Source organism: Gadus morhua, chromosome 8 (genome assembly GCF_902167405.1).
Source record: "Gadus morhua chromosome 8, gadMor3.0, whole genome shotgun sequence".
NCBI lineage: Eukaryota > Metazoa > Chordata > Actinopteri > Gadiformes > Gadidae > Gadus > Gadus morhua.
In genome coordinates this window covers 6,345,675-6,365,793 of record NC_044055.1, presented here as the reverse complement: position 1 = coordinate 6,365,793, position 20,119 = coordinate 6,345,675, and the positions used below count along the sequence as shown (strand labels likewise).

General features: G+C 46.2%; 1 protein-coding gene across 1 annotated transcript; it reads left to right on the top strand.

Moving 5' to 3' along the window:
* The first annotated feature begins 1,370 nt into the window (after positions 1 to 1,370).
* foxc1a (forkhead box C1a) lies at positions 1,371 to 3,835 on the top strand. Its single transcript, XM_030363054.1, has one exon. It carries the CDS (start codon positions 1,660 to 1,662, stop codon positions 3,124 to 3,126), a length of 1,467 nt encoding a protein of 488 aa, XP_030218914.1. The 5' UTR covers positions 1,371 to 1,659; the 3' UTR covers positions 3,127 to 3,835.
* The last annotated feature ends 16,284 nt before the right edge of the window (positions 3,836 to 20,119 follow it).

Here is a 20,119-nt window from a genome sequence, read left to right as displayed (position 1 = left end):
AGCGGCAGTGGAGAGAGTTCATGCCCTGGTCCTGGTAAGAAGAAACCAGATTGGACCAGGCCAATCCGCGGTCATTTCATTAATACGACCTGGAAGGGATTACTGCAATATTGCGACCCTAACTCTGCCTTACAATGACCGCTTCACAAACTCGCTTTCCACAGTAGCCAAGCTCTGGGAATTATACCCTATCAAAGATTAACTTTCATATCACTTTAATTATCAATGTTACTGTAGGCCTATATAATACTTATATTGTAGCGCATAAGCACTTTAATGTCGCTATGTAACAAATGCACATTAGTATTGCGGTAGCAGAATTTTATTAGGCTACATTGATTTTTTTGATGATGCTGCAGGACATAAAATACAAAAACACACTTCGTTCCTAATATGTTTATCACAGCATTGCACTTCTATAGCAGCCTACATAACGACCCCCCCCCCCCCCCCCCCCCCCCCACACACACACACACACACACACACACACACACACACACACACACACACACACACACACCGTCATTTATACCACCTCCTTGAGAAAATAAGGACATTTTAATAAAAAACGGCAGAACGGGAGGTGTTGCTGTATCCCCATATGGTGGGTCTTTTAATCTTTTTTCTGCTCCGAGTCAACTATCACACCTTTGGCCCGTTCTCAGGCCAAACTCTCCCCATTCCCCCTGTAAGGAGAGACCGCGCATTTGCCCGCCACCCACCGCCGGGGACGCGAGGGCCTCCGCGGTGCTTTGATGTCCCCGGGGCCCCGCTGCTCGGGCTGATTGGGCTTTTTAACATTGGGATGGCGTTATCTCATAACGTGTCGAATACGTCGCTGCATTGTTTTTGTTATCCACTCCTTCGTTTTTAAACACAATAAATGAACTAACCGATCTGTCCTCTGAAATAATTTGTATTCTGAAATTAAATCCACTCGAAACTTATTATACCTAAGGAACTTTATTATAAACTTTATTGTACCTAAGGAAAAATAGTAGTTTATTGTTATGCTACTCTTAATTACTCATGGAACCTTTTATAAAAAAATATCTAGTTGACTGCCGACTTAATTCAATAGGTCGACACCTGTGTGTATTATTTATTTGTCAGAACAATGCACGCCTTTTATTGTATAAAGACCTAAATGTGTAGCGTTTTGAAGGCCACAATGTGATAGGGATCTGTGTCCCAGCTTCGCTCTTGACTCTAAAGTCTGGGGCTGCATGGGGGAGTTCCCAACACCTCCAGTTTCTAAAGCCCTGTGTGTGGCCACGAGTCGGTTCGTCCCCGCACTCTGAGTGCTGCCCGGCCTCCGATTGGACGACTCCTGCACTTTTGGGAGGAGCTTCATTGGCAGCAAAAGGGAGGAAAGAATTTAACTGCGCAAAAGTACTGTGTGGTGACGGATGCCCAAGGTAGCCTACAGAACTTTCTAAATGTGTGTTACGCACAGAGATGGGACCGCTTTAAACGTGATTCAATTCCTTGGAAGCACGAAGTATTAATTTCGTTTCTTGTTTTTCAACAGTGACTGGATAGTGGCTGTGATTTTTGATCTGCGTTAGAGGAAAGGAATAAGCGGACGTCTCCCTGCTGCGTATTTTTTGGAGCGCTCTTTTCCTCGGATCCAAGTCGAACCGCCGAGGGGGTGCAAACATGCAGGCTCGCTACTCCGTCTCCAGTCCCAACTCCCTGGGCGTCGTTCCCTACATCAGCGGCGACCCGAGCTACTACCGGGCCGCTGCGGGTGGCGGGTACACCGGGATGCCCGCACCGATGAACATGTACTCTCACGCGGCCCACGACCAGTACCCAGCGAGCATGGCGCGGGCGTATGGACCGTACACGCCTCAACCCCAGCCCAAGGATATGGTGAAACCCCCGTACAGCTACATCGCGCTCATCACCATGGCTATCCAGAACTCGCCTGACAAGAAGGTGACCCTCAACGGGATTTATCAGTTCATCATGGAGCGGTTCCCGTTTTATCGCGACAACAAGCAGGGCTGGCAGAACAGCATCAGACACAACCTGTCTCTTAACGAGTGTTTTGTGAAAGTTCCCCGCGATGACAAGAAACCCGGCAAGGGGAGCTACTGGACGCTGGACCCAGACTCGTACAACATGTTCGAGAACGGAAGCTTCTTGCGCAGAAGACGACGGTTCAAAAAGAAGGACGCCATGAAGGAGAAGGAGGACCGACTGCAGAAGGACACGCCGGCCAGGCAGCAGGGCCAGGGTCGGGACGCAGAGCAGCCGGTGCAGGGCTCCCAGCCCGTGAGGATCCAAGACATCAAGACGGAGAACGGCAACGTGACACCGCCGCAGGCCGACTCGCCCTCCCTGAGCACCGTGCCCAAAATAGAGAGCCCAGATAGCAGCAGCAGCATGTCCAGCGGAAGCCCCCAGAGCATCCCGTCCAACAGGTCCATCGTCATGGAAAACACGGAGCACCACCAGCAGCATCACCAGCAGCAACAACAACAGCACCACCACGGCCAGGCCTCCAGCCAGGGCTTCAGCGTGGACAATATCATGACCTCCCTGCGTGCGTCACCCCAAGGCGCGACCGAGCTGCCCCCGGGCCTCATAGCCTCCAGCAGAACCCCGGGTATCACCCCGTCGTTGTCCTTGAACTACTCCCCCAACCAGACGTCCGTCTATAGCGCCCAGTGCAACCAGAACTCTATCTCCTCTACCTCCAACGCGACGTATCACTGCAACATGCAGGCCATGAGTTTATACGCCGGGGACAGATCGGGCCACCTGGCCGCTCCGAGCACCACCGTGGACGACACATTGCCCGATTACTCGATCAGCACGTCCGCCTCCTCCCTGGGCCATGGGAACCTGAATTCCGGCCAGGACGGAGGCCATCACCCGCACCAGGGGCGGCTCACCTCCTGGTACCTGAACCAGGCCGGGGACCTCGGCCACCTGGGGGCCGCCTACCCGGCCCAACAGCAGAACTTCCACTCCGTGAGAGAAATATTCGAGTCCCAGAGAATCGGCCTGAATAATTCACCCGTCAATGGGAATAACAGCTGTCAGATGTCGTTTCCCACCAGCCAGTCTATCTATCGCACCTCGGGAGCTTTTGTATATGACTGCAGCAAGTTCTGATGAGCAGAATGGCTTCTTTCATTGCTGACTGACTCTTGGAGTGAAACCCCAGAATAAACTGTTCGTTCACGGGCCTCTGCTTGGGACTAGTATGAAACGATATGCTCCAGCAAGAGACACAAAGACTTGATTTTTGGTTTAAAGAACAGTGTTACTGCAAATAACACGTAAGTCTCTTCTTGCTTTTGCGGCCTTTGCGTTATGTGTTGAGGATATGTGAACTTTCGTGGACATATTCGTGTAAATTGCCTATAGTAATTTATTTCTAAACTGTAGCCAGATAATATGGACCAAACACCAAAGAAGTGTTTCGAAATTGAATGGCCTTAATTGTCCACCAAAATTGTTCCATTATATGGGAATAAGGAACATGTATATCACCGTACTATTTCAAAAAAAATCTTCATTTGTTAAAAAGTTATTTGAAGGACTTGCATTGTTTGTTTAATAAATTGTAATTTCATGTGAGTTTACGTTACGACTGATTTTTTTTAACGTTTTTTTTTAACAAGGGCTAGTATTTTTTACAATGAACTTTATGGTAAACACTAAACACAATTTTAAGACGGTTTTCGAGTCCAGTCACAATTGAAGAAAGCCATTATTAATGAATGCCTATTGGCTTTATCAAGGCAAATATCGTTGGCTACTGTCTGCAGATATAATTTATATAAAATATTATTAAACTGTATTTCTACCTGAAAAATAACCCTGTGTTTCACTTGTTACACTGCATTAGTCAGGCTACCCATAGGAGGCATGTGTGAAGCCGACCTCGCCATACATCCATCATATTTCCCATTAATGTGAAGTATCAACCAAATACATGCTACCGTATGTACAAATGAACGTCACTGGGGTATATCTCCGTTTTTTAAGGGTTAGTTATTAATATTGGAAAGTGGTATATTTGTGCTTGTGTCAGATTATGCAGACGACCTGACATGAGGTTGACCCCGGGCCCTCTCGCCTCATAACAACGCTTCTAGACATGGCCTACTAAAACACCCAACACAAACGTTTGTTTGGATGGCCACGTGTATTTAGGAGCGCATTCCTCTGCTTGGTAAATATCGTACTCCTGGTGCCAAAGATAGGCCTGATGTCACTCGAGTATGGCTTCTCCATGGATTCCAGTTTCCATTTCGTTTTATAGGCAACCGCTTGTTAAGAAGGTAAATCATTTTTGAGGATAAAACGACAACATTGTGTCGTGCACATCGTCAGATGGTTTAATAGTACTAATAGCCTACTTGTTAGTTGGTATTCAAAAAAAATGGTTTGCATATTTTGTTTCACTGCTGTAATGTAGGCCTAATTGTTTTTATATCATCTCGTAAATGCGCAGATACACATTTACAAATGCACTTGGCCTACAGGCTTATTGGTAGTCCTATATTGTGGAATTAAAAACATAATCCACTTCATTCAACGTTGTGTTTATACCGAACTGGTTATATTTATATTATTTAGAATTATTTATATATTACGTCTAGAATAATCAATTATTTTCAATGATAATCTATTTGCAAACCTGTCTTCCTGTTAATTAGTAAGTTTACGTTTACTTTCTGCCAGCTTCGATTTTTATACATCCGCCCAAACGACGACGTTGATGATTAGGATAATACAATAATATTAATAATAAAAATAATATCAATAAATTAACAACAATAATAATAATAACAACAATAATAATAATATTACTAATAATACTGAAAATAAAGAAGTATATCCATGAAAACGATATTCCGGTAGCTAATAAACAAAATCGTTTTAATCGTAACATGCAGGCCTTCACAAGTCGACAGTGCTGAAGCAGGGATTTACTGCTGGCTGGCTGTCGTGTACCACTGGTCTATAGGGAGGCCTGTAGAATAGCAACATCACCCAAGACTAATCTGTTTGCTAATAAAGAGTAAAAAAAAACAACATTATTATAATTATACAACAGTAAACTTCTCCCAAATCGTCATTACAAAGTAGCGTTTACCACGTCAGTGGTAAAAAAATTACAAAAAAAATTACAAATGTAATTACAAATTACAAATGTATCAATCAATAATGTTGAATAATATTTTGAAGTAGTAGGCCTAACACAAAAAATGCCACTGAGGTTCCCTTCCTCTCTTGCGTAACATCAGACTCAGAAAGTCATTAGATCCGTTCCCAAGCAGGCCCAATAAACAAACGTCGTGTTAGCCCAGAGATGAATTGCGCCCTCACAGAACAGAGCAGGTCAGGAAGGAATAAAATTCAATCAGGGCCCTGGAACCATTCTTCATGGGACGGAAAAGGCCGAGTGGGAGACGGGGTCAATTAGGAGGATGTGTGCGGCCGGAGACCTTATCAACAATCAAACAGGACATAGTGCAGTGTGTGCCCACCACAATATTTGGTTTCACTGTACGACCTTTTTAAGTACATAGGCCTACATGATTGATGTTTATTGAATCTAGGTCTATTTTGTACTCATAACCTATATTTTATTTGTATTATTTTTAATAATTCAGATTGCGACCATCCGTTCATTTAATTGGTTTAACATGCCTATGCACTGGAATTGGATTTAAATTGTATCACGTTCTTTAAATTAGGACAACACGTGAACTGATGAGAATGGATACTTTAACTATTGCCTGCAATACGTGAACTGTTGTGACTTGGATTCTTTAACAAAGTGCAATACGTGAACTGGTTTGAATTGGTTTAACATGCGTCTACACATGAATTTAATTTAAAATGCATCAGATTCTATAGCTAAGTACAATACGTGAGCTGGTGAGGCCATGGTATATGGCCACAATTCTCGCGTAACCAGCCGTTCATATTCCCTGTAAACGTTCCGCTACATTCCTGGAAATGCAAAGCCTCGCATGGCGTCACAACCTCCTGTCACCCGGTGCAGGAGCCTGGTTGACTGGGCTCAACCACCACACTAGCCTGGGAACGGTCCAAACGATATGAGGACAGTATTGTTATTATATTATTATTACTTTAACTATTTTTTTATTATTATCATTATGTTTACTATTATTATCCATATTAATATTACGATATAGCCTATTAATGACGTTGTAGTGAGGGCCTTTTAGCCTACGATAGGCTACGAAATGACCCTTGATATTATTCGCGTGCAGGGAATCTAGGACGTCTGTTGCTGGTCGTCAGAACTTTGTTAAAGGATTTTGGGCGTCAAATAGAAAGTTATGAGTCGAAGGTGTTCTATACTCTTATGGAACTTTTATTAAAACATAGTAGGCCTACTACTGCTACACACACAGGGTCTGAATGGATAATGGCTTTGAATTAAGACGAGGAATAACATTGCACTGCTTTGTACATATCTCATTGCATGCTTTGTTTTATTCCATATGCGAATTTGAAATGGCTTCAAATCTGATCTCAATTAGTGCTTTAAGCCTCGGTGTTTGATTTTAATTGTAAATATATTTTCAGTGTCACAAACAGCACTTCATCAACAGGCCTAATACAAATAAAATACCAATACAACTATTAATACACTAAATTGCAGGCTGTAATTCACCAGGAGTGGTGGACACAGACCCACGTTAGAGCGGTGCACCTGCAGGCCCATGCCGCAGAGGAACACGCAGGCTCGGGTATGCGGGCTATAGGCCCCCGCTCAGCGCCATGTGTTTCCACTCAGGGGCCACAGACGAGCTTTGTCTGGTCTGCAGCCCAACAAGTGAAAGGTTGGAGGGCCAACACACTTGTCTCTTTAGATGCAGAATAACGCGCTTCGTGTTGTTGTCTTCACTCTCCCGGGTCGTCATTCCCCCAAAGTGAAATAACAATTAGATATAAAGTCATTTGTCCTGTTTTCAGCTTCTCAACAAAGCACAGTAGGTCAATTGACATTTTGATCTATAATTCCGAGAAGAAAAATTGAATTTGGGTTCAGTTTATTTTAAACTTTTGTTACACAGTTTCACAATTTAATGATCCGATTAAAAGCGGTGTACAGGGTGACATATCATACATTCAGGTTCAATATAGGCACAATCCCGAGCACACAGAAAACCTCCAAAACAAACAAATAAGAAATCAGCGTGTATAAATCGATGCGATCGTTCTTCAGGGAGGGAAGGTGGGCCAGAAAGGCAGAATAATGAGGAATAATGTGTGCCAGGGATGTATGCGTTCAGACCGGGTTTAGGAGACGGGGATGCCCAGGCGACCCACGGATAACCCGAGCGCCTTGGCGTGAGACCTCCACACCCACACTGGAGTTAGTCAGAGGTCTCTGCCCGACCCTCTCGAGTCTAATTATAGGGCCGGACTACACAAGGTCTATGTGTCTGTGATGTCCCGGGTCTACACACCTCGTATGGATTGTTCTTGTCGATTAGAATGGACTTTTATACATGACAATTTTAAAGTGTTGCCAAGACATTTGAATGAGTTGTTATTCGATTGCGAGTGGACACTGCAGGTCATTTTAGATTTTAACTTAGCATTTTAGATTTTAACTGGTCATTTTAGATTTCGATAACTAGTGGTCCACAGCTTTTCTTCAGTTCGATGTTTATTTTGAATTGAGATTGAAGAAGCCTAATCTATTAAAACAATAACCTGGCCTCCATTCCATAACACTTGGACGAGAGCTTTAATGTAGGATTTCAAAGTAAGAGAACATACACATGCATCCAAATAAAAGTAAATAAAAATAACCTTACTTAATTTATTCCTGCCTTTCGGTTAAATAGGCCTACCATTAATTCAGATTCAGCCCTAAATACAACACCTATTCTTTATTTTTCCACAGGAATAACCCATTAATCCACATTATAGGCATACGCCATCAATGCCAATTAAACTGAATTACATTTTATAAAGCAGCTAGCAGCCTACGTTCGTATCTTCCCGTGGCCTACTGCAGGACTAAACGTGGAGGACGAACTTGAACTAGGTCCTACGTCACAGCAGGACGACTTCAAAGCCAGCCCAGTAGCCTGCTGCCATTCGAGCCACAGTAGCAGTTGTCTGTGTCTTTCGCGGGTCTCATCCCAGTCTGGGGTCGCTTTGCAATAAAAACGTCAGTCCAAAACGTTCTGCGTCAGTAGAGCCATGTTACGCTCCAGTGTTTTTTTTGTATCGGGCTATCTCATTTAAAACTAAGTAGACAATAACGAAAAATATGCATAATTTTCATCAGAAGAAAATGTTGTTATTATGATAATATATTTAGGATGTGTTTATGGCAAATATAAGTATGCAAATGTTTGTTTGGAAGAAAATTAATTTATGGATTATTCCATTTCAAACACACACAGAAAGAGACAGAGAGAGGGGTTAACATACTGCTATGAATCAGTTTTTCATCCCAAGATTCCTTCCCTATCTTTTACATTACCAACAGCGTATAAATCTAGGTGTATCTCTCCTGAGCTGATAGGACAGCGCACATACTATTTCACAGTCATGGACTCATACACGGACAGAAAATGTACATACTCTCCCTTAATATTAACAACAGTAAAGTTCTCTAGAGGCAGCGAGGAGTTGTAAAGCACTTCATATAACAATTGTGTCACGGGTTGATATAATTAGCATGTGTACAATGTGTAATTGTGCATGTGTGTGTGTGTGTGTGTGTGTGTGTGTGTGTGTGTGTGTGTGTGATGTGAGCGAGAGCCAAGTGAGAAAGAGCCTAAGTAAGAAAAAACATTTTGGGGAGAGGATAAACCTTCCACACACACACACACACACACACACACACACACACACACACACACACACACACACACACACACACACACACACACACACACACACACACACACACACACACACACACACACACACACACACACTTTTTTGTGTGCTGTGGATCTGAAAGAGCGAGCTTGTCCATTGGGATCCCAATAGAGACCACCATAAAGGACGAAAAAAAAAGAGCCCGCTAACAGACATCCTGCGCTCCTCGCCTCCTCCCTCCTCCCTCCTCCCTCCTCCCTCCCCCAGCAGCAGTAGTAGAAGCAGCTTTCCTTTCCTTCCTTTCCCTTCCTCGGCGCTGCTCCGGCTTTAAGAACTCCGGCCTGCCAAGGTCTGCTCCTTTCCCCCTAGATTTATTACATCGCTGAAGCCTGCCGAGGAGTTCAGGAGGTAGCAGGGACCCGACGTACCTTTACATTTACGTTCAGGGGATTTAGCAGACGCTTTTATCCAAAGCGACTTACAACCATTCATTCACCCATTCACACACCGACGGCGCCGTCAAACACGCAGGGCGACAGCCAGCTCGTCAGGAGCACTCGGGGGGGGAGGCGTCTTGCTCAGGGGCACCTCGACTCCAGCTAGGGGGAGCCGGGGATCGAACTGGCAACCTTCCGGTTACCAGTCAACCCGCTCCACCTCCTTAGCTACTGTCCCACCGTCGACTACCTTCATCCCCTTCCCTCCAGCCTCCCGTGGATGAACATCATATTCAGGTCACCACCCACCAAACCCCTCATCTCTCGTCTCTGATCCCTCTCAGCGACCATGAGCGACCGGAGAAGGCGAAGGAGTGTGTAAGATGCGTGCACCTTTTTGTTGTTTTTACATTGGTTAAAAGGAGGTTTCTATGTCTGGGATGATGAGGTCTTTGGAGCAGACCGCACCAAAGAAGGAGTGAGGTAATGACAAGGATTAGCAGGGCCGGAATTGAGAGAGAGCGAGATCGAGAGAGAGAAAGAGAAAGAGAAAGAGAAAGAGAGAGAGAAAGAGAGTAGGAGAAAGAGAAAGAGAAAGAAGAGGCTTCTAGCGTAACTCCAAGGAGGGGTCTGAACTAAGTGGATAAGCCCTGTGTCATGTCACTAAGCCTTGTTTTGAGCTGCCTTTTCACAGTTTGAAGATTTCAATGTGTTTTTGTTAGGGATACTTTTGAAGTGTAAATAGTCACTTATTTATACAGTTGCTAAATGTTTTATTGACTGTACGAAGTTTGTCTGTTTGTGCACACGCACGCGCGCTTGTGTGTGTGTGTGTGTGTATGTGTTTGTAGGTGTGTTTAAGTGTGTGTAGATGTGTGTGATAGAGCGAAAGGAATTCAGGGTGGAGCAGAGGGAGGGCGTGACAGTTTGACTTGAGTGACAGCTTCATAGTAGTCATGCAAAGCAGTTATTCACCTGATGTCTGGAGATTCAAATACACACCTGCACACACACATACATACCACACACACGCGTACCGCACACGCACACACACACACACACAGACACACACACACACACACACACACTCTTATCAAGCAGATCGGTATGAGGTGAAATGGAATATCAAACAGAGTTTAATATTCAAATCGGACAGGAACACCACAGAAAGATTGCAAACTGACTAACTTTTTGTCACTTCCAGAATATTCCACTGCCTTAGAAATGCAAAGGAGATGTAAGGTTCAATAGGAATTATGTCCAGATGGACATCTCATAATCATCATGTGGATCCTGTTACCTTGTATCCTTTACTCTCCAACAAACACGTATGCTTCACTGCAGGTTTCTGTTTTACAGTGAAACACAATATAGGTGTGTTGAACAAGTTCAACAGGGAGTGTTAAACAAATACAAATTTGATATGAAGTCAGTTACGGTTAATCCATACTTAATTGCGACAGGTCTTACTTTTTCGCCAATGTTATCCTTGATGTGTCAGGCGATACGGCAGGCAGACAGTAAATAGGCAGGCAGGTGGTTAAGCAGGCAAGCAGGTAGGTTAATCCGGTAATTTGGTAAAACTGACTGATTTATAGATGGCTGATTGATTCAAATCAAAGCAGTGTATTATAAAGTTTAAGCGTCAAGTGTGAAGTGGCAAACTTTGGCAAAATTCTTCCAATGTGTTCCTTTGTCAAACAAACAACCTAACCAAGTTACAAGTTCTGAACCCCCTTAATGGTTTCCTACAGCCTTTCAAAATAAAAGTCTCTGGACTTCCTTTAGTGACTACAAAATGTGTATGTGTATTTCAGTCTAAATAAAGCGCCTTTATCTGATATGACTGCTTTAAATATTAATTTGATCAAAGAATAACTCCTGCAATAACAACTATATCATAACTAAACATGCCGATCACATTGACACTAAAAGTGTCTCAAACGTCGCCTGACAGGATAAGTGTCACTGAAAAAATATGCCCTTTGACCTTTCCGGAGCAGGACCCAAAAGCCCTCGTGACGGCCTGTTTCAGCACCTCCGCGTCTACCCCCTCGGCCGACTCCCCCTCCGGTCTCCCCTCGGTCTCCCCTCGCTCCCTCCTGGCCTCACGGTCGGCTCCATTGCAGGAAAAATTGGGATTCCACCAAAAAGCAGAGGACAACAACAGAGTCAGGAACAAGAGCTCAGTGATCACTGGCAGGAAGCACGGGGAAGAAATTAGGGAAATAAAAGAACACATAAGTACAAGTCTCTCAACCTGTCTGCGCGGCCCGGGCTTGGAGCACGCGTTGAAAGAGGGTATGAGGATGCAGTGTGTTTGCCAGCAGATCGTCAGTATGTGTTTTGAGCTGGCATGGATGTTCAGGGGGAAATGTAAATAGCCGACGGGGCATAGCTCTTCCTTTGTAGGAGGCAAAGCAGATTTTTTTTTCCTTCCTCAATTGAATGCTATACAAAATACAATGAGATATAATAAATGAAATAAGACAAATGTTCAAAAATAAATAAGAAGTTGCTTAATGTGATAAACATAATATAACATGATGAAATGTCGTATAATGTAATGTAATGTAATAATATAATATATAATATGGTATACAATTAAAACAATGCATATACTATGGGTAGAATGCGTCCAGAACCCACGATGTTGGACATCGTTTCCGTACTGAATGGTACCTGCCCCGGTCTTACACTAATACTTAGCATATTGATGCATCTAGATTGGGATTGTAGAGGCGACCTGCCGCTGCGTCTTCTCCACTGTTTAACTATGCGGCCAGATGGTGCGTGTGTGTGCGTGCGTGTGTGTGTGTGTGTGTGTGTGTGTGTGTGTGTGTGTACAAGTGTTTGTGTGTGAGCATGAGTGTGTGTGCGTGTGTGAGTATGAGTGTGTGTGTGTGTGTGTGTGTGTGTGTGTGTGTCTGTGTGTGTGTGTGTGTGTGTGTGTGTGTGTGTGTGTGTGTGTGTGTGTGTGTGTGTGTGTGTAGTCCCTCTCAGAGATCACTACTCATATCTGTGTTCCATCTCCAGCCTCTCTCAGCTCGTGTAAACATCCCCGGCCCGCTGGCCTCTGATGTTTTCACCATTGTGTTTACAGTGAGAAGTCAGGCAAATACTTGAACTTTAGGACAAAGAGGAGCAGACGATGAGGAGAAAAAACACCCCAGCGGGACAGGGTAGCGTGGGTTTGATCCGACGACAGCAGACAAAAAAGAATAAGGGAATAAGTCTGATGTTTTATGACTGTCAAACGTTTAGGTCGGACAAAGTGCATTGCTTTTCTGCGGTGGTTCTTGTTTGCTCAATTTTGTTTTCCCAGAGGATTAAGGCTTAAGACCGAGTGTACACACAGGGACTAGAACAGTAAGCATTCCCAGTTCGCTTCGATTACCCTAATTGTTTCTTACATGTGTTAGTGCCTTCCAGCTAATTGGGATCTCACGACCTTAACCTAAACTGTCTGAGCTCATGCATATGTGAATGTTCAACGACAGGACGCTTTATTTGTCTTCACTACGCTTACACAAACAGACACACACACACACACACACACACACGCACACACGCACGCACACACACACACACACACACACACACACACACACACACACACACACACACACACACACACACACACACACACACACACACACACACACACACACACACACACACACACACACACACAAACCCTCACACTCAAACACACACACACACACACACACACACACACACACACACACACACACACACACACACACACACACACACACACACACACACACACACACACACAAAGGGCAAACACACTCAAAAACAAATAAATCAAAATGCATAATTAAGTACTAATCAAAAGCTTTGAAAGGAAACCAAATTCATAATAAATACTCGGAAGACGTAAATAAATACATACAATTAATATATTCAACCAAACCAAAAAACGCTGTGATCTCAAGATCAAAGCCTCCCTACAAAACGATCGGTTTTTCCCCTTCTTTTCTCCCCGGCTGTGTGTTGCAGCGCTGGGCAGCAGAAATACCCTGGACATCAAAGAGACAGACAGAGAAAGTCATTTAGCCTTATCTTAATTGGACCACAATCGTAATAATGACCTTACACTCGGGGACCCAGGCCTGGAGAGTGAGAAGGTGCTACGGTGGGCTCCAGGAGGGGGGGGGGGGGTGGAGGGGAGGCACTGGAGGGGGTCTGGTCTCCACACACATGCACACAGGGCTACCCCGCTCTGGGGTGTAATCTCGGGGGCGGCCGTGAAAGGCTCGGTGATTAATGAGGGCCTAATGTTCTGTTTACTTCACGGTCATAACAGGCAAGTGGATGGCAAAGGAGCTCAGTGGAGGGGGAACATGAAAGGCATCGGTCCGCAGTCCCCCCGTCCCCCTCCTCCCCCCCCCCGCCCCTCAGGAGTAAACAGTGCAGTACTACAACCACCTGGTGTGGGCCCACCACCAACTCCACCTCCACCAACACCACCATCACCGCTGACACAAGCACGACAACCACAAGCACCAACACCGCCACCAACACCACCACCATAACCAACACCACCATCACCAGCACCACAACCCCAAGCACCAACACCGCCACCAACACCACCACCGCCACCAACAACCACCATCACAAGCACCACAACCACAAGCACCAACACCGCCACCAACACCACCACCATAACCAACAACCACTGCCACCACCACCGACAACACTCCAAGCCCACCACCACCTCCACCACCACCACCACCACCACCGCCAAGCCCACCTCCACCAACACCACCACCTCCAACACCACCACCACCACCACTACCACCTACACCACCACCAACAAGACCACCACCACCACCACTAACACCGCCACCTACACCAGCACCTACGCCTCCACAACCACAACCACAACCCCAGCCACCACCACCCACCACACCACCACAACCACACCACCACCACCACTCATCGAGGACCAAAGGCTGCCGCCGGCTCTTCTGGCGTCCTGATTGGCTGCCTCTGATTGGACGGTGTAGAGCGGTTTCGATCAATCAACGGCCCAGAGGTCACAGACTTGATTGGACCTGCTGGTGTGCCCTTCAGAGAGCACCTAGGCTGAGTACCGTCTTAATGCCCTTTCCGTACCCCCCCCACCCCCCGCCCCCCATTCGTTTTATCGTATGTAACAATTGTTCAGGGTGGGACCGTTTGCTTGACAGCGAGGTCAAGAGTCTAATGCATGTGTGCGTCCCCCTCCAACATGTTGAGAGCAGCTCCTAGTTCTTCCCTGGTGTTCACGGAGGCCACTGAGAGGGGCTCAAAACGGGGCCACTTGTTCCACGCAGGAAATGCTGCAACGCTATTGAAAACAAACACAAGCGTAACTCTATACAAGCAGGGCGATTTCAAATAACAGAACAGAATCCCTGATTCGGTCCGTGTCCGTGTTGATTAGATCGAGCGAGATTGACTCGGTTAACTTTTTTCTGTTTCGTTCAGTTTTACGGGAAAAGATCAAGGCGTTAAATGAGAATTCCCGGCATTTGCTCTCCTCAAAATGTCTGATGTGAAGAGGGAAACGAAAGCCACTTCGTTTTTTCCTTGGCCTTAAGTGTTTGGGCCACTTTGTCTACTTTAAAAGGACGAATACTCTGGCTGACACATAGACACACAAACACATAATACGCACATGCAAACGCGCACGCACACACCTATACACCTAAACGCCACACATACATGCTAACACACAAACACACACGCACACACAAAGACACACGCACACTCACAAACGCACACACACACACACACGCACAGGCAGCCCCTCCTGGCAATAACAGGGCAACAATCCCAGAACACCCCCCCCCCCCCCCCCCCCCCCTTCTGACCTCATGGTATGACATAAAATATCGGAACGTAAGCTTCAATACTAAACGCATCTAGCAATAAACACGTTTCCTCCTGCCAAGATGTCACGGCCATCGAGGTAAAGGATGGACGTGTCCCTCCTATAATGTATTCATTTCAGCTTTGCTTGGTGCACGTCCATGTGTTTGACACAAATATACTTTGCTGAGGAGACGTTTATGGGCTTGGGTTCCCCCGCTGAGCCATCGCGGTGGGTTCTAATATTCAGCAATTTGCAGGCTGCGATGTGAAAACATTTTGGGTCGTTTTTTTTGAGACCCTGCTTTTCCCTAGTAACTGGTTTCATGACTCATTTCTCGGACCAATTAAACTTATGCTCTCGACCGACTCCTATTGCAGGTTTCTTAAGTACAAATCCTTGAATGTTAATCTCCCAAACGTTGATAGATTCAAAATATCCAATGACAATTTGTAAAAAAGAATCGCAAGTAAGTAAATCTAACCTCTTTAAAATTAAATATTGCCGTGTGAAAGAAATCAGTGCCCGTTCAAAATCCTTCTTAACATATTTTCATATATTTAATGCTTGAAACTGCTGGGAAAAAAGACGTTGGATGTGCAACTCTCTCTTTTCTCTCTTTTTTCTCTCCCTCTCCCTCTCTCTCTCTCTCTCCTTCTCTCTCCGTCTCACTCTTTGCTCGACTTTCCGTTGAAAAGCCAAAGTGAAAAACCCATCAGATAGGCATTTCCTCCAACTGCAGCAGCCACCGGAGTGGCCCACTAGCTACATTCTTATCTTATCGCCGGCCACAATCTTGTGTCTCGTCGTGCCCAAACAGGGAGAGGGATGGAGTCACAGGAAAGGTGCCATTTTAGTGTAGAGCAAAACACACACACACACACACTCACACACAGGTACATACTCTAAACACTTTAAACCAAACAACAGGTCTCCCACCAACACATGCACTGTGCAGGCCTTGTGGAAGTTTCTCACACAAACACACACACACAAACACACACACACAGACACACACACACACACACACACAGGAGCGTGCATACACAACCCCCCTCCCCCCACACAAACACACACACACACACACACAGACAAACACACACACACAAACAGACCCACACACACTCACACAGGCACGCACGGGCAAACAAACACAAAAACACCACACAGACACATACACACAGTTACATATGCACACACAAACACCCACACACCCACACACACACACACACACACACACACACACACACACACACACACACACACGGCGACAATATTTGCTCCTTCTCTCTCGACAAGAGCAGGGGTCCATGAAGCGAGATCGGCCGCGGTCTGCACAGGAAACGCGGGGAAGTGGGTAATGTTGTCCATCAGCGGAGGGCTCTACTGAATGCCTGAGCACCAGAACAATGGCCACAGGGCTCCCTGGCGCGGGGGAAAACCAACTCACCCTGCAATCTGGCCCGCCACTGACAGAGGAGATAACACGCCGAGGAAAGCCCAGGGAAAAGGGTAACTGAAGAGAGAAGGAAAAAAGCCACTCACGCACATGTGTAGGAACGTACACCGGCGCATGTAGATGCACAGGCGCATGCATACGGCCACGTATGCATGCACACAGATGCGCGCAAACACACACTGGTGAAATCTCGCTCATACAGAAACACGCACACACACACAGATATATATGCACGCACTCACAAAAACACATACTCACAAACAGACATACACACACACTCGTGCAGACTTACACACAAAAACACACACACACAAACATGAACATACACACACACACACACACACACATACTTTAAAGTGAGCTGGAGTTTGTAATAATGCTCAATCAAGATTACAGCCGCTCTGCACATAGGGGGGGAGGGGAGAGGGAAAAGGCCTCACAATTCCTTTGGTGTGCGTGTGGTTTCATATAACCCTGTAAGCTCTGCGTCTCCCAGCATTTCATCACACATAAGACCCCGACGTTAAACAACTTAAGCGACGTCCTATCTAATTACACAGAAAGGACACCGTTTCAAGCCATTTAACGGTCATTTATCATGTTCCACTTTATCCTAGTGACACACTGTAATAAAATAAATAAGCCTTGATCTGCACTCAGTCAGCACTCAGCGAATAGCGACAGGGACCGAGAAGCCATTATCGAACGTACGCTATTTGATCTGCGTAAAAGAGAAAAATAAAAAGAACATATAGCCTAATTGATATCGCGTAATGTACCGCGTAGGCCTACTGACGTCTCCGTCAGAAGGTTTACTTTGCAAACGAGGCAGTATTAGCGTGATGAGCAACGTCTCCATAGACCCGGTGACCGCGTCCTAGATCAGAGGGAGCATCTTGCAAAGCGTTCCCGCAACGGCTTCCCCTCGACACAGCAGGAAATATAACCTCAATCAACCAATCACAGCGCAGGGGGCCGGGGGGGGGGGGGGGGGGGGGGGGGGGGGGCTACATACACAGAGAAAACAAACAACGTGTACAGCCCAGTTGATTTAATTCCGCAGTATACATTATTGCAGGGGACGGATTCTTCACCACCAACGTAAACACACATTCCACACACAAGTTGCGACATATATATATATTTATTTATATATATATAAAATTATATGTTTGTATGTGTGTGAAAATGTGTAAATGTAAAGATGTATATGTCTGTGTGCGTGTGCGTGTGCGTGTGCGTGTGTGTGTGTGTGTGTGCTGTAGGTGGGTTACCTCAATAATTGTACTGGTAGCATACTTTATACGCATATGCCTGTACGATGAACGATCAAATTGCTTCTGTAAAGCATTACGTGCGTTTGAAAGTAAAAAAAAAAGAGGACTTGTTTGAACTGTCTGAACTTTTTGACTCAATGACGAATGTGAAGTTAAATGAACACAGTTAGTTCCTTTGGCACACAGACACACAGACACACAGACACACACACACACACACACACACACACACACACACACACACACACACACACACACACACACACACACACACACACACACACACACACACACAAACACACGCACACACATACACATACACACACGCACGCTCACACACAGTAAACACTCATAAACAGAGGCGTTGTGAACAGAGATATGGAGGGGCAGAGAAAAAACACAGTGAGCAAGCGAGAGAGAGTGAGAGTGAGAGAGAGAGAAGGGAGAAAGAGAGAGAGATGGAGAGAGAGGGAGAGATTAAGAGAGAGAGAGGGGGGGGGGGGGGGGTGAGAGAGAGAGAGTCTTCCACTGCAGACAGGTCTAGCAGGGGGACAGGATATTAGACAGGGAGTCCTCAGGCTTACAGCAAACACTTGAGCGAGGGGGGAAGTCATGCCTTCGGGCTGTCATAGGACATCAGATAGTGGTGTAGCAGAGACACCGTTTATCACCGGCCACCCAACATGGAAACAATCATAACATCCTGACAGGAAGATCTCGTGGAAAAGCATCAAGATGGGCTTTGATAAAACAGAAAAGAGAGGGAAAAGGGAAAGAATCCCTTCTCCGTGTTTGTCTTGTCCTCGCAGTAGCTGTCTCCCTCTCTCGCCAGCGAGCCCAGAAACACCATTTTAGGAGCTTTGTTTCTGTGGAATCGAGCGTTCTGTGTGCTAAAGGGACATGAGTCAGTTGCGTTGCGATGTGTGAAAAAAAACGAGATATGTTATCCCTAACTGATAGGGGGATAGTATACTGAGATAGCACTGTCCCCGACCATAATGACGTGTGTATGTATCCCAAAGCACCGCATGACTCATGTGTCTCTGTGCAGAATGATCGGACGAACTGGAGGATAACTTTTGGATAACTTTTGAAGTAAATACTAAACAAGGCAGTGATTTTTATTAATCGTTTTGTGATGAACAACCAGAGTGTTGTCATCACTCTTCCCGACATCCGAAGCGAGACGCAGTGGAGATGACCGCCTCTTTCCAGGGACTGTAGTCCCTCTGAGGCGCAGAGGTTGTGTGGGCCTTTTTCCTGTCGGAGCACGATACACACACTCACACACACACACGCAGTCATACACAAGCGCATGCACGCAAGCGCTTGCACATGCATACACAAACACGCAGGCACACACACACGCGCAGATATGCTCACATGCGCGCTCACACATGCACTCGCTCACCCCCACACACGGCACACACACACACACACACACACACACACACACACACACACACACACATGGCGCACACACACACACACACACACACACACACACACACACACACACACACACACACACACACACACACACACACACGCACACACGCACATACCTACAAACATGTGCACACTCCCACACACACAGACACAGACACACACACACACACACACACACACACAGACACACACACACAAACCCAGTCTCCGGTTGCCCTTTTTTTCATGAAGGACCTGCTCTCGATTTTTCTCCTTTTCTCTGCGGAGAGGTCAGGACTGTAGCGTTTGTCACGGGTCAGGAGAGCGTTGGACGGCAGCCAAGCACGTCTGAAGGTCTTCCTCCTTTCACACCCGGCAGTCACCTGGGGGCCGGCGGAGCATGGCACGGCTCGGGCCCGCAGCGCCGGCAGAACAATGGGGAGCAGCGCGGGCCTCATTCCAGGCCGCTCCTCGCTGCCAGCTTCCCCTTCAAACGCAGTCTGCGGCTCTCGCTGTCACTCAGAGCCACGACAGGCCCCCCCCCACCCCCACCACCACCACCACCTACCACCACCACCACCCCCACCACTGCTGACACCGAGACCACCACCTCGTTCAGGACGCCGAACATGGAGAAACACGCCCTGTAGCCCTGTCATGCCACTCTGAACACACACTTTTTCCTCTCTCTCTCTCTCTCTCTCTCTCTCTCTCTCTCTCTCTCTCTCTCTCTCTCTCTCTCTCTCTCTCTCTCTCTCTCTCTCTCTCTCTCTCTCGCTCTCTCTCC

What these genes read in the sequence shown, in the direction of transcription:
- foxc1a (XM_030363054.1), top strand. Translation starts at nt 1,660, where the DNA reads ATGCAGGCTCGCTACTCCGTCTCCAGTCCCAACTCCCTGGGCGTCGTT.